We start from the raw sequence: 14,869 nt of genomic DNA, 5'->3' as shown, positions 1-14,869 counted from the left end.
AGCAGGATCAGAACGAACATCAGGTATTCAAAATAGGTGGAGTTGACCACATACCAGACTTTGTACTGGTACTGGTTTTTAGGGATGTATCTCCGCAGGGGCCGGGCCTTCAGGGCATATTCTACGCACTGGCGCTGGGAAAGAGGCAGGGCAGATTTAAACATCAAATACAAAATACAGGGTTGTTCAGCTACCTCCAAATGTAATAAAAAACACAATGTATTTCAAGTCTTCTACTGAAACGAAAATGCTTGGTAGAAGAATTTCTTCAAAGTCCTACTCTGAATTTGTACATTCCACCCATTGAAGAATTCCATGTGCAGTTACTTTGGCCAGACACACTGTCATGCTCATCTAATCTCAGTGAGTCAACTGGTACAGCAGACATTCTGTGGTAAATTTTCAGCAAATTTTACAGCAAGTTTTTTCACCTGACTCCTGAAAGATGATGGTGAAGAGACCTTAGTGCTTTATCTTGCTAGAAACTTTCACATATTCCTCTCTGTATCTATTTATCTCTTAAATGCTTATTCTCAATACATTTTCTACCTTTAATGGCAACAAGTTATTGTAAATTACCTGGTTTTTGTCCAGCTCACAGTTCTTGTACTCTTGTTCTCCTTGCTCCTGAAATGTGACGATGACGAAACCAACGAAGATGTTCATCATGAAGAAAGCAATGATGATGATGTAGATAATAAAGAAGATGGAGATCTCAACCCTGTGATTATAGATGGGTCCCACATCCTCCATGTGGGAATCAATGGACCTATACAGCAACCTGAAAGCAAACAGGAGCCAAATGCAGAGAAAATCTGCAACTGCCTTGAGGCCTTATAGGTGATGTTATAAAATTTAACTTTGTGATTTTCTTCTACTTGTATCAAAATTACATCACTCACAGATGAGCAGACTTGCACTGATCTGAGTGCAAACTCTTGCAAAAGAGAAGACCCAGCTCTTACTAACTTTACACGTTTTAACCCGTTCAGGAGTTTTCCAATTGAACAATTAAAATTTAAAACAAAAGCATGCCCTTCAGTTAGCAGAAGACAGGAGAGTCTGTTGTTGGAAACTGAGTTTTGTGAGAAAAGGGGATCTCAGCACTTTTTACATTTGCTAAGACTGCTGTTGGCATCACCTGGTGACACAGCTCAGGGTCAATCCCCTGATAACCTGCACGCCCACATCACTCTGACAAAGTGGAGTTGTAAGAGCCTTTGGTCCCTTGGCACAGACAGCACAGCCAGGGAAGACAACCCGTGTCTGCCCATACTACAGAGACAGCACTGCTGTATTCATATTGCCATGCTGACTCCATCAGGAAACTAGCCACATCTAGCAGTACTTCTAAGTACCTGGCAAGCATTTTATAGCCATTTACATACATAGTATTTGTAACAAATGTTGCTATCATTGCTAATACTGTCAATAATTTTTTAAGATCTAGAGACAGTTCTGTGCACTGCAAGTACAGGAACAGCAATTCCTGCAGGCCCTGAGGAATTTACAAAGTACATAAATAGTACAATACTGCTGCTACTATTGCTACACTTAACACTTTAGACTTCTTGAAATACTTAGAATGGGAAAGATCATGCTCTGCATTGCAATTTTCTCTGTTGAAATGAATGAGGACATTACTGCTGGTGCACAGGGGCAAGAAGCACTCACTCTGGCCAGCCCTCAAAGGTTGAGACAGTGAAGAGGGCCATCATGGCAGTCAAGACGTTGTCGAAGTCAAACTTGCTGTTCTCCCAGCTCCGGGGCTGTATCATTGGCTGGTTGACCTCACCATCCTTGTATGTAATGTAGTACCCTCTGTGGATCAAAGCAGAGGGAGAACATGGCAGAGCTATGCTTCCAGTACGAGGCCCTGACAGTGGGTGGCCAGTGAAGGGTGCTAACTGGGAAAGGTCAGACTCACTTGCATTCTGCCTCCGTCTGCTTGGAGCTATCAGTGCAGCTGTACAGCTTGCCCTTGAAAAGAAAGAAAGAGGAATGAAGCTTCCTTTACTGACACTGCAAGGGTTTGGACAGGTTGTGTAGCAAGGAGACCAGGAGTTGGACTCAGTGATTCTGATGGGTCCCTTCCAACTCAGCATATTCTATGATTCTATGAGACTGTATTTACTAATTGCTTAACCAACTATGAGTACGTATAAATGCTCTTTTCCAGGTACACGTGATCAAACTGGATTGAGTTTCCTGCACCTGGGTAGCTCATAGCACAGGCTTTCATCTGCTTGCACAGTACTTTAATGTGTACTTCCTCAGGGCCATGACCACTGAGTGCTGCAGAACACTAGTTGTCAAAAGGGTGGTGAAGGGCAAAGAAATAAAATCAGAGGTAAAGAAGTGAATGAGTAACCTTCCGTGATTATCTGGCATGCCCTTTCCTCTCCAAGGTGGGAGGCAGACAGCTGGCTAGTACCAATCCTTTAGAACTGCCCCCTTTGTTTCTCTGGCACTAAGTCATGCCACAATCTATTTAGGGAAGAAGGTTACTGATGTTAATGATGACTTCTTACAATTACAGATGAAAGGCAGGAGTTCTGAATATACCTTGTCCAGTTTTGGGGACTTCCTGGTAGCAGGAGTCCAGGTAACACTGGTAGTGCTTCAAGTATTGTGTCTTTCACACAGAAGTCTCCATCTCCACTTCCTCAGGCTTCTTTATGCTTTTTTTATTCCCAACCCAGAATCCAGCTCAGTGTAATGGCTGAATGAATGGGCCCAACATTTTTACCTTAAACAACTGAACTCCAATGCAGGCAAACATGAACTGCAGCAAAGTAGTGACAATCACAATGTTTCCGATGGTTCGGATGGCGACAAACACACACTGGACCACATGCTGCAAATGGAAGATAGGAACAAAAGTAACTTCCAGGGTTGTTTTGAGCTGCTCTGGTTAAGGGAGAAGACTGAAAATACAAATAAAAGAATGCAATTTAACTACTGCCCATTGAAAGGAGTAAAGACTGACTTGTTATGTTCCTCACTGTACACTTAGAAGCAGGCAGAAAGGGATAGGAAAATATCAGGGTTCAGCCCTCTGAAACTTCCAGCAACACCAACTTAAATAGTTGGGCACCCACCAGCACAGATTAAACAGCTTATCTAATACAGCAAGGCTATGTTAAAATAGGCTTGTGAGTCCTTCTATAACCCTACCAAACGACATCATTTAAACTTAGTGGTGATACTGGGCCACCCAGCTGGAAAGCAGATGGCAGAAAAAGACCTGGGGAACCTGGTAGAAATCCAAAGTTGAACATGAGACCTCACTGCAAAGGCAGCAAATGATATCCTGGGATTCATTAGGCAAAGTACTTCCAGCGGGTTGAGGTAGGTGATCCTTCCCCTCTACCCAGCACTGGTGAAGCCACAGCTGGAGCACTGGGCCCAGTTCTGGGCTCCTCAGTACAAGAGAGCCATGAATGTGCTGGAGGAAGTCCAGCAAGGGGGCACAAAGATGATTAAGGGAGTGGAGCACCCCTCTCACAAGGAAAGGCTGAGAGAGCTGGGACTGTTCAGTCTCAGAAGATTCAAGGGAACCTTGTCAAGGTATATAAATACCTGAGGGGAAGGTGCAGAGAAGATAGAGCCAGGCTCTTCTCAGTGGTGCCCACCAACAGGACAAGAGGCAATGGGCACAAACTGAAACAGAGGAGGTTTATCTGAACATGGGAAACACCTATTTATTGTGAGGGTGCCAGAGCACTGCAACAGGTCCAGAGAAGCTGTGGTGTCTGCCTCCTTGGAGATATTCAAAAGCCACCTGGGCATGATCCTGGGCAATTTGCTCTCAGTGGCCCTGCTTGAGCAGGGTTGTTGGGCAGGACAACCTCCAGAGGTCCCTCCCAACCTCAACCATTCCATGATTCTGCTGAAACACTACTTGAACCATTTTTAAAGTCCCTGTAGCTTGAAATAACTTGAATTTGTAGTTTACAGAATGCATTGGGACCCTTCTAACCTTTAGTCCCTTGGCTCTGTTGATGGCCCTCAGTGGTCTAAGAACTCTCAGAACACGCAGGATCTTCACCACATTGATGGCACTGGACCTGAAAGAAAGCATTGGAAGGTATGAGAGATACAGCAATATAGGGGATGCTCTGCAAGGGCAGATGCAAGGGCACTCTTTCTTGTTTGAAATCCTACATAGTCTTGGATTGCCTAGAACAGTTAGAGAGCCAACTCTGTGCTACAGTACTTCAGAGGTAAGGTAACTACTCCCTGATGTTATCTTCATAGTTCTTGCTTCCTGCTCTGGGCAGGCTCAGTGAATGCTCTCCTGGCTTTCACCATCTCTGCTGTCTTAGTGAAGGGGATGGAACGTGGGCAGGGTATTTTTTTAAGAAGGGCAAGCTGCCAAATACTCCGTAGATACCTAATGGAAATTGTGCCAAGATGTAGTCATCACAAGACACTTTCAGATAAGGCTCAGAGAAGCACTCTACTGAAATATTCATAGAAGAGTGTGAACTCCAGATGACTCCAGCATTAAAGGTATACTGTTCATCTGGGGTTTGATCCTGCAGCATGTTTGGCCTCTGATCCATCAAATCAATTAAGTGTGTACATCAATTTAAGGATGTGGAAACTCCCACTGCATTGATTAGGATGACTTACGCATTTAATTTTAAGTACCAAACACAGCTATTTACTACAACAAAGCTCTTTGTGTCTTCCAAGACTAAAACCCTGGCTGAGAGTCTTCTCCATGGTGTATGACACCAGGCCCTCCTACTGATTTTGGCAACAGGTTTTTTTGCTAACATATTAACAGTCTGGTTAGGTCTGTAAGAAAGGATAACGGGTCAAAATGAGCACTGTGCCATTCTTAACACCTTGACTGAAAATCCAATGGACCTGACAAATCCTTCTGTTTGACTTAGCAGAAGGAACACAGCATACATGAGCTCCTAACCTGTAATGGTAACAATGGGGACCTTGTTTTTATCAGATGTGATACTACTTGGGAAACTCCCCATCCAACAAGACTAAATTTATAAGTAAAGTAAAAAATAAGTAAAAAATAAGTAAAAATAAGTAAGTGATACTACTTGGGAAACTCCCCATCCAACATGTAGAGTTCCACAGTCAAGTAAATTTATAAACTTATTAACCAAATTAACAGATCAACCAACATGAAGTGTCATGACAGAAGCAGGATCAACTGTCTTTGCCATTAGTGTTCTGCAAATGCTCACAAAGTATTTGATGGTCTTCCACTGAATAATACCCACAATATCTTAGGAAGTAACAAAATATCACCACCCTATGTTCCAAAATGGTTATGAGAACTCTAGGAGGGAACAGTAAGTCACTTAATTGTCCCGAACTGATACAGTGAACCAGAGATCTTGGAACAAAGCTAAGTGCCATGATTCCCTATGGACCAAGTTTCTTGTTCTTATTTGCTCTTTCTGGAAGTTTTTTCCCCTAGGTGACTAGTTTAGCATTTCCCAATTTACCACCTCCCCTCTTGGAGTTGAATTTTAATGGCCTTGAATAATACTTCCAGGCTCTTGAGAAAAATCTTACCCAGATAAGGTAATGAGACTACCACCTCCCAGCCTGGCCCTATGAACCCCAAAAACCAGCCAGTTGAAATTAGCTCACTCACTGGATCCCAAAGGAGATGAGAGAAACGCTGACCACCAGCAGGTCTAGGATGTTGAAATAGTTTCTGCAGAAGGAGCCCTTATGAAGGAAAGCCCCGTACGCGGTCATCTGTGGGAAGGCACATGAAGACAAACACACTTTGCCATTAGCATCTGTTCAGAAACCAAAGCCACCTGGTTGTGCTCAGAGCATATAATCGGGAAGGGGTGGTTATTTCTAACACAGCAGGCAATTTACCCCCAGGCCCCAAAGGAGAAATTGAGTCCCCATTGAAAGGAAAGAGAATGAAGAAGACAGCAAGGTAACTATGAAAGACCATGGGGAAAGCAAACAGTAAGTACAGTGAGGAAAATATGCACTTTGAGTGCTTAGAATACATAACATTTATAGTCAGCAAAGCAGCATAATGACTGCTTGCAAAAGCTACTCTTTGCAATTACATGCTTTACTCTTTTTCTTGAATGGCAGAGGACACTTGTGAGTTATGAATTTTTTTATATATAAAGACCTCTAGTTTAATCAAATTTAAAAAAATAAAATAAAAAGGGTGCTTTTGTAATGTTTTCCAGTGCTTTGACCAGCTGCAGTGGACAGTTGAGCTCTTTTCTCTCCATGAAGAAAAAAAAGAATCCCTCACAGATTTGAAGGTCTAGAGCTGAACTAAAGCAACAGAAGGAATTCCTGCTCTCTTCAGTTTGATCCTTTTGTTCAGCTCAATCCTGTATTTCTTTTCCTACTCCTATCCAGCTTCCTCCACTTTTATTCCAGAAGCAGCTGCGTTTTCCTCTTGGTTTTTCTCATAAAGCTCAAGGCAAGATTCCTTGAGACAGAGTGGTTTCTTTGTGGAGGTTATAATTATAAACATCACCCAGTAGAGGAAGGGAAAGGTTTTACATATTTTACAAGAGACTCTCTGCCCCTTCTCGGTATGAAAGGATACTGAAAACCTGCTAGTATTGGGCAGGATGTCACAGCTCCAGAGTTGGAATAAGTGATAGTGTAAACAGAAATGGGTTTCAGTCACAGTGTCAGACCTAAACATTTCTGAGCTCAGAATTTGAATTTTAGGCTGAGCTCATCTGCAGAATGTGACTAAACGAGTCTGGCATGGTTAAAGAGGGTGAGGTGATGGGGATATTTGTACCACCTACCTTAGACTTGGTGAGCAATCTAATATAGCTCCTCTGAAGAAACCCCATTCCCACAACTGCTAATCTCCCTCCATTACCTGGGTTAGGAACACAGGCTTCTGAATTTGGTCCTCTGGATCTCATCTAAGTTAGACGTCTAAAGTAACTTGAATCAGATACCGTGAGACTGTTCCTCAATTGTGAGCTCTAGCCAGATTCCCAGCTGAGAAGTGTGAACTAAAAATCCAAACTGGAGTTTTCTAACTCCAGCTGATGGCTCAGAATTACATACCTGCTAACGGTTTTCAGTCATGCCTACCTGTGACAACCTTATTCAGAGGAGGGTGGAAGGGCACATGGCATGTCAGATTATTTGTTTCACCAAACATCCGTGACATCAGGGAACTGACTATAAATCAGTCAGACAAAACTTAGAAGGGGAGGAAGTATAAACTCTGGTCTTAGCTTAGAATTTATACTTATGGACACATCCAGCTGGGGAAGAGGGGAGGGGTTCTTGCCATAACAAAAAGTGGTAAAGATGCCCTTTACTGGTTAGATTTTGTATGGCAATCTTGAAAGAAAGGAGACACCATTGAAATCAGGAGGGGAAGCTCTGCAGAGTTTGAGTTCTATACAAACTGTGGTTTTCTAAAGTCTATTTTGTTACCTCAGAAGAAACTCTCAGAGAGTGTACAATCTACGTCTGCCTCCCAGCTACAGCATTGAACAAGCTTTTAGGATGCCAATTAAAAAAAACAACAACAAAACCAAAACAACTGGTGATCACCTTGCTAACATTCACCAGATTCTGTCATGGCAGTGTGAGGGTTTCAGGTGTCATCAGCAAAATGAGGGGAGATGAAACTTGTTTCTCTACAGCCTTGAATATCCCATGGGCATTTATCCTTTTGTTTCTTATCATTTACACTAATTTTGCTACTGTGCAAAACATTGTGCTCAATGCAAGGCAGCAGAAAAACATGCCCTAAGGAACCAGGCAATCTGTGGGGCACGAACTGACAGGATAAAAATGGAAGAATTTTTAAAATATCTGTAGTCCTTGCACTCTTCTCCCACTTGAACCCAAAGAATATCCAGGGGTGTTGACAGAAATCCACTGAAGTTAATAGGAGGACATTGGGAAGGCTCAGGTACTATGCAGTGCACTCCCCTGATGAAAACAGCATTATGCCAATTGTTTAGGTTGGGTTCTGCCTCCACTGAAGCCATGAGTGTTACTGTTTGCTTCTGAGGGAACAGAATTAGTAACTCTAAGTTCAAATTGGTACCTTGAGCTATGGTTTACTTTTACATGTTACTGTGATATGTTTTCCTTTTTTTAATGGGCCTTATTGATCAGCCATTTGGTATGTGCATGTTCAGATTTATTGTGCAAAAACAGATGCACACAAGCCTAATACGTAGGCCTCTTTGGAGAACGCTATGGCTTGGGTGAATTTAAGTCATATCAAAAAGGTCATCTCTCTACAAAAAATATGCAGGGGCTACCCTGCTTTCCAGACTCCAGTATGGATACTGTTATTAGGGTCCTGAGCTGGAAAATTTGAGCAACTCTGAGCTACTCCCTGCCAGCACTTAGAACTAGCTTGCTGAGAAAAAAAAACAAGCTGCCAAGTGAACCTAGCATTTAGAAAGCCAGAACTTTGTTCAATTACTGTTATTTAAATTATTTGCCGGCCAATTTGGTAAAATTAGAGTTAAGAACAGGACAGCCTATTTATTTTTTTCCAAGCTAAACCATTCTCCTGCACATTTCTCTTGGTATAGAGCATGTTCCTGGGCAAAACTAAGCCAGGTTTCAAACAGGCAATGCAGCAATTTTCATTCGCAGCTACAATCCTTGGTGTTTCAGTGATTTGTACTCCAAGTTTCCTCTCCACACTTAAAAATTGAGCTTCTGCACTGTGCTGCCTGTTTCCTATGTGACTCTGCACTCTGTAACCTTACAGAAGTCATCGGCTGCCCTTTGGCCCAGCCTCATGACTTGTGCAGAACGGAGACTTTCTCTTTAGGTTGGAGCATGTGTAAGAGGAAGAGTGTGTGCTCAGGATTCGTTGCACAGCAAATGAATCCTGTTTTGGAAAGACTGCGTAGCGAAATAAATGTATGGGGTGATGGCCTTTTTCTTGGTCCCCTCTTACTTTTCCCAACAAGATCATCCTTTCATTGCAATTCTCCTAGAAAGTATTGTCTTCATATAGACCCTCAATTACAAGTTTGAATATCAAATTTTCACATAAGACTTTTAAAGCAACTATCAAAACAATAAAGTCAAAAGATAAACAATCCTTTGTGTAGAGATATTAATGGTGTTAAAAAAAGAGAAACAAAAGAAACAAAAGAAAAAAATGAAAACAGAGAGCAATAGAAAACAAGAAAGAAAGAAAGAGAGCAGGAAAGAAAAAGAGCAAGCAAGCAAGAAAGAGAACAAGAGAACAAGAAAACACTCAAGAAAAACTGAAAGAAAGAAGCAAGAAACAAGGAAAGAAAGAATCAAGGGAGAAAACAAGTGTATTGCTCAGATTGGTTACCTTAAGAATAATTTCTAATGTAAAGATACTAGTGAAGACATAGTCTGCATTGCCTAGGATCTGAAAAATAAGCACAATTGGGTTAGTGGTACTGAGCGTGACCCAGGAACAAACAGGCGTGTGTGTTAGCAACAGATAGTGGCAGAAAACTAGTAAGCTTGTGAACAAGTAATGGTAGAGAAGATGGGCACTTTACCTTCAGAGCAATTTCAATGGTGAAAATGACAGTAAAAACTATATCAAAATAAAAGAGAATCTGTAAAAACAAAAGGGAATAGGAGTGGGGAGGGTAGATCAGTGACTGATCACTTGAATGGGAAATCACAGTTCAAAATCAAATCCATATGCCTTTGGACAAGGGAAGGAGGAGGAGTATATAGGAAATGGTTTTGTAACGACGTCCTGTTCAATGCGGTGAAGGTCCTGGCACAGAGGACAAGCACATTACATGAAATCTTTTCTGAGTTACAATCCCATGAGGGCTCTAGAGGCAAAATAACATTTTGGGGCTTTTTTTGGTAGGATTTTCTTTCTTTCCTTTCTTAAAAAAAAATTATTTATTTATTTATTTATTTATTAAATAAAACTCTGATAGACAACAGACAACTAAAGGATTTTCCCAAATAGACTTCCAAACTAAGAATACAAGAACTCCTGGTCTCTCAGTGGAAAACATGACACCTCCTCTTCTTAACTTCCATTCAGGCTTGTTCTGTGCCTCTTACACAGGAAGAACAGCAAACTGCAAATTCATGCTCTAGCTATGTTTGGTTTGGTTTTTTTTTCTCTCTCCTGATTTGCCCTGGATTAGGGTGAATAACAAAGACTCTGCCAATTGAACAGAATCCCAGCTTTTGTATTACAAACATAATTTTATCCTGTGCTAAAGGTGACTAAAATAGGTCTTGCATCTTTCTATTGGCATCTTGGATAACTGGCAAGCCAAAACACCTATCATTCCCATTAACGTAGACCCAGTACTGGGAATGCTGGTGGCAAGCATAGCAGACCACAGAAACTTGCTCTGAAGTGTCACAGAAGGTAACAGCAACTCTGGAAGTGTAAAGTGATTTTCAAAGTAACAGTATCAAGAACAGAAGTGTCTTTCACTGCTGATCAGTTGACATCCCACAAAAGCAACTGGGAGCTTTCTAATTGACTGATGGGACCAGAATTGAACAGTCTTTGTTTCCAACATATTCTAATATTCCAAGCAATTTTAGTGCTATTTACACTAAATATGCTGAAAATACAAAGTGTCCTGTCCTTGGATTACTGTTGTTTTAGCTTAACCAAGTCCTAGACCAGAAGATCAATATATGGAAACTCTAGAAAAATTGACATTTTGTGAAATCTAAATCTTTGCTGCTAAAATACTAATAAACATACAGCAGGAGATTCCCCCATCCCATAGGCATTTATTCTATCTCAGTGCCCATACTCTTAACTCAGACTTACAGGTGGCTAGATTCTTACAGCCTGGCATGCCAAGGGCAGTGGGGTAGCTACTGCAAACTACAGGGTTATTTTACATTGCACTATTTAAGCGTGATCCAAATCTGGACTAATTTGCAGACACCGAATGTCAAATGGGGGGGAATCTATCACCTACTGCTGATGTGCAACTCAAAATTCTTCAGGTCACTGCTCAGTTTTTGACCCCAAGTTGTTCTCTCATTAATGCTGTCTTGGGCTTTATTGATTTTTTTGCAACTGAGAGAATTAAAAAAAGGGCCACTTCAAGGATAGAAAAATCTCAATTGCATCCTATATTAATTTATACACATTATAACTGGAAATGTCCCCTTGCCTTGCTGCCTTGTAGGTCTTGACATTAGCTTATTATATCAATGGAATCATTTCATAAGCAATGGGCCAGCTTCATGGGTACTCTCAGGCAGTTTTGCATGACTCCATCAACATAAAGGAGCCATAAACTTGATTAAAGTGGATGATTAAGCTGTCCCTGCAGCTGCTCTACATCATCAGAGCACCACAAAGCAGCTAGAGCATACTGGGGTGTATCTGGCCCCTAAGCTGCAGCTAGTAAAGATGTCCCTTATAGATTAAATCATGCCTAATGAAAACGACCACTGCTCCACTTGTGCAGGCAGTACCATCTATCAGTAGGCACATTTATTATAATCTAAATATTAATTTACTCTGGAATATATGAAAATAAGTGAACACCTTGCCAAGGTGCAAACAGGAGAATACTTTGAGCACATAAAGACTTAGGACTTGCTTGGGCTTCAAAGGCTGTTTGAACAGATGGGGAGGGACTTCCTAAAAACTTGCTGCCTGAGCCCTGTGTGACACCAGAAAGACACAGCCAGTAGCCTGATCTAGGACAGAAGCAATGTCCAAGCCACTTTGCTAGGCCTTGCTGGAGGAGGTTCTCTCTGTTCCTGTCTTCCTGCTCTGGGACAGTTAGTGTCAGCAGCAGCACTAGTCTGCATGAGTCGTTGTGCATTGGTTAATGCCTGATTAAGATGTCCCAGAGTGCAGGCAGAGGCAGTTAGTTTGCTTTCAGCTTGCTTTCTTTCTTTCCCTCCTCAGCCTCTGTGAGGGCACCGGGCAGGATACAGTCTTACTGTTCTACTGTAAAAATGTAAAGGCAGACCTCATCTGCAACCCAAACATCTTGTCACTGGACATGGTTGTATGATACATTTTAAACATCTTTACCTGCAAAAATTAAACACAGATTTTCATGCAACATCAGTGGCTTCAAATACATGAGACAACACTTGGCCCCAAAGCATCAGCTCTTTCATCCAGGACAACCAGCTTTGAATATTTTTTTTCTCATTTAAATCTTCCTGCTACAGATACTACAGCAGCTTCTGTGGCATGTCAGAAGTCCCTATGCCAGCTGATATCGTGCTGCAGCACTAATACATACCAACAAACATGTATCCCTACATGGTGGGTACACTTAGCTGTTCACAAGTGGGTCATATTTAGGACTCTCCTTCAGGACAAAATGCAAAGCAGCTTTGAAATAAGGTCAGGAGTAAACCTCCATTAACACCTTCTCTGCATGCACATATGCAATTAAATGCATGCTCAGGCCAGGATATTTCAGGGAGGTTCAACACTGAACCTTAAATTAAGGTTTTATTATTAACCAATAAGTAGTCCCACTATTAAAGCCTACCAAGCTCTTCCAGCTTAAAGGCATCAAAATGCTACTTCAGACACCAAAGATCAGAAGTCTTACATATGACTGATAACTCTTCTGATTTTGGCAATGACCCCAGAACAATGGAAACTACTACTGGCAAAATTAAGGATTTACTGAACGTTTCAAAAGGCTAATGAGAATGGTCAGAAAAGAAGGTGAGAATGTATCTCTCTGCTGAATGCCTTCCTCTCCTTGCCCAAGACTTGTGAGGAGAGAACCACAGCATATTTTCTGAGGATTATCTCAAATTTAATGATAGCTTTGCAGTTTGTGTTGAAATAGCCTTATTCTAACCTTGATGACACCCATTTCCCCCAGAGTGACTGCATCAAACTCAGGAATGTTACTCCTCATTTACACCAGTGTGAACAATGTGAAAATGAGGCCCTGTGCTTTTCAGTACAAAGAAAGCACTTGCAAGGGGAGCAAATGTTTCAAAAGGAACCTGCAAATCACCCAAATTAGAATTATCTGTATTGCAATCAGTGTTTCCAAATACTATTCCTAACACCTTAAACCCAGGAAACAATAATTTTGATTCAGCCTCCTGTCCTTCTTTCCCCTACACATGCTTCTGAAATGAAATAGAGGCCAAATTCTGCCCTGACTCATGTTCCCTGCAAAACTGGATGATTTCATACGCAGCCTACAAAAGGCACAAATCAGGGAAGAGGGTCATTCCCAAAGCCTCCGGTGTGGTCTTTTCTGCCTTTCCTGGCTTCAACTCATGATCTGCTTGTACCACACTTTGAGTACACAGCGAGGACAGGAGGATGGGAAGCATACTTGGTTCCTAAAGGAGAGGTGCCGGACAGGGTCCTCGGCTGCCAGAGAGATGCTGCTGAGCAAGATGAAAAACAGGATCAGGTTGGTGAAAATGTTATCGTTAACAATTCGATGGCAGTGGACACGAAACCTGCAAGAGAGAGGAGAGGCACAACTTTATCTCTCAGAGAACAGCAAGACCTGGACAACATTCCTCCCTCCTCTTTTGCCAGCAGGACTGCCCCACAAGCAGGGAGAACCATGGGCCCAGGCAGTGGTGCTTGGCCCTGCTGGGTGCTGGGCAGCCTCGGCTCCCCACATCATGCAGTGATGCTCACGGAGTGATCTGCTGCCTGCAGGACTCATGCTTGGTGTGTTTGAATGGAGAACTGTCACTCCTTCCTGACAGAGCCTTTTGTGATTCAGGTGTGGTCTGAAAACCTGAGAACCCTCAATTATATCCCTTGCTTTCCTTCACAGAACCATTTCCCACTCTTTTAGGGGGGAAGCAGCAGAAATGGGCTTTTGGGTGGCCAGTGTTTTTCTGAGCTCTTTCTGGGGGGAGGGGCTTTTTACAAGGGCTTGTAGCGAGATGACAAGGGGTAATGGATTAAAACTGGAAGAAGGGAGATTTAGGACACATATTAGGAAGAAATTCTTCAGTTTGAAGGTGGTGAGACACTGGAACAGCTTGCTCAGGGAAGCTGTGAAAGCCCCAACCCTGGAAATATTCAAGGCCAGGTTGGATGGGGCTTTGAGTAACCTGATCTAGTGGGAGGTGTCCTTGCCCATGTAGGGGGTTGGATCTAGATGATCTATAAGGTCCCTTCCAACCTAAACCATTCTATGATTCTATGAGCTGGAGTGTCACTGAGTAGGGGCTGTGGGGGACTGACCTTGCTAACAGAGCCCAGACCTGGCCAAATGAATCTAGGGCAGGCTGGCACTTGCAAAGGGCTTCTGGGAAGACATCATACCATCCAGGCTGTCTGCTAAACATCATAACATAAAGTGCTTGGTGCTCTTAGTGAGTAGCCAGCAAGTAAAGAAGTAGCAGTCTCCCATCAAACAGCAGCATGCCTTAGGAGACCCTTACAGCACCTTCCATATGTTGGTATCAGGATACAGGGAGTTAAACCTTGTGACATTCCTATGTATAATTCTAGAGGCACTTAATTAATCTATTTAGCTCTACTTTTGACTGTTAAGCCTCCAAGCCCCTATTATAGCAATTTTACAGATGATTGCAGAGGTTAATTTACTTCTTCAATAAGTGACAGTGGGTGGGTGGCAAAGCTGGCATTAGAGTCCATGACTCCCAACCATTATCAGACCCTCGCTTTGCACATACCCAAGTAGGAGTGGCACAAGCCCTGCTGTGGAAAGACTGGGTCTGAATTCAGCTGTGCTTGTGTCCTGCCTTACTTTGGGGCTGTGTTTGGAGGCCAAGTCCCCAGGGGAGCTGTTGGGATAATTTCTTGGAAGAAATTCCCCTGTGTCATAGCTCAGACCTTCACCTACAGTACTGGACTCACATCTGTGCTGAAAATACAGATGGGGATATGTGAAGCCACATTGCAAGAGCCCAAGGAAAGAGT

The 14,869-nt window shown here is 42.4% G+C and overlaps 1 protein-coding gene across 1 annotated transcript in view; it reads right to left on the bottom strand.

Annotated features, from left to right (window-relative positions):
- The window catches only part of CACNA1C (calcium channel, voltage-dependent, L type, alpha 1C subunit), a 414,681-nt gene that overhangs the window by 71,331 nt on the left and 328,481 nt on the right, over positions 1 to 14,869 (bottom strand). The window contains exons 19-27 of the mRNA XM_009995208.1: positions 13,293 to 13,422; positions 9,516 to 9,575; positions 5,636 to 5,742; positions 3,983 to 4,070; positions 2,750 to 2,857; positions 1,928 to 1,980; positions 1,675 to 1,821; positions 580 to 781; positions 4 to 134 (exon numbers count right to left, since the gene is read on the bottom strand). Of these exons, the coding sequence (XP_009993510.1) occupies positions 4 to 134; positions 580 to 781; positions 1,675 to 1,821; positions 1,928 to 1,980; positions 2,750 to 2,857; positions 3,983 to 4,070; positions 5,636 to 5,742; positions 9,516 to 9,575; positions 13,293 to 13,422 (1,026 nt within the window). The remainder of the gene's footprint in view (positions 1 to 3; positions 135 to 579; positions 782 to 1,674; positions 1,822 to 1,927; positions 1,981 to 2,749; positions 2,858 to 3,982; positions 4,071 to 5,635; positions 5,743 to 9,515; positions 9,576 to 13,292; positions 13,423 to 14,869) is intronic.

Source organism: Chaetura pelagica, unplaced genomic scaffold (genome assembly GCF_000747805.2).
Source record: "Chaetura pelagica isolate M959 unplaced genomic scaffold, ChaPel_1.0 scaffold343, whole genome shotgun sequence".
Classification (NCBI taxonomy): domain Eukaryota; kingdom Metazoa; phylum Chordata; class Aves; order Apodiformes; family Apodidae; genus Chaetura; species Chaetura pelagica.
Note: the sequence above shows the minus strand (reverse complement) of the source record. Positions and strands in the feature narration are given on the sequence as shown.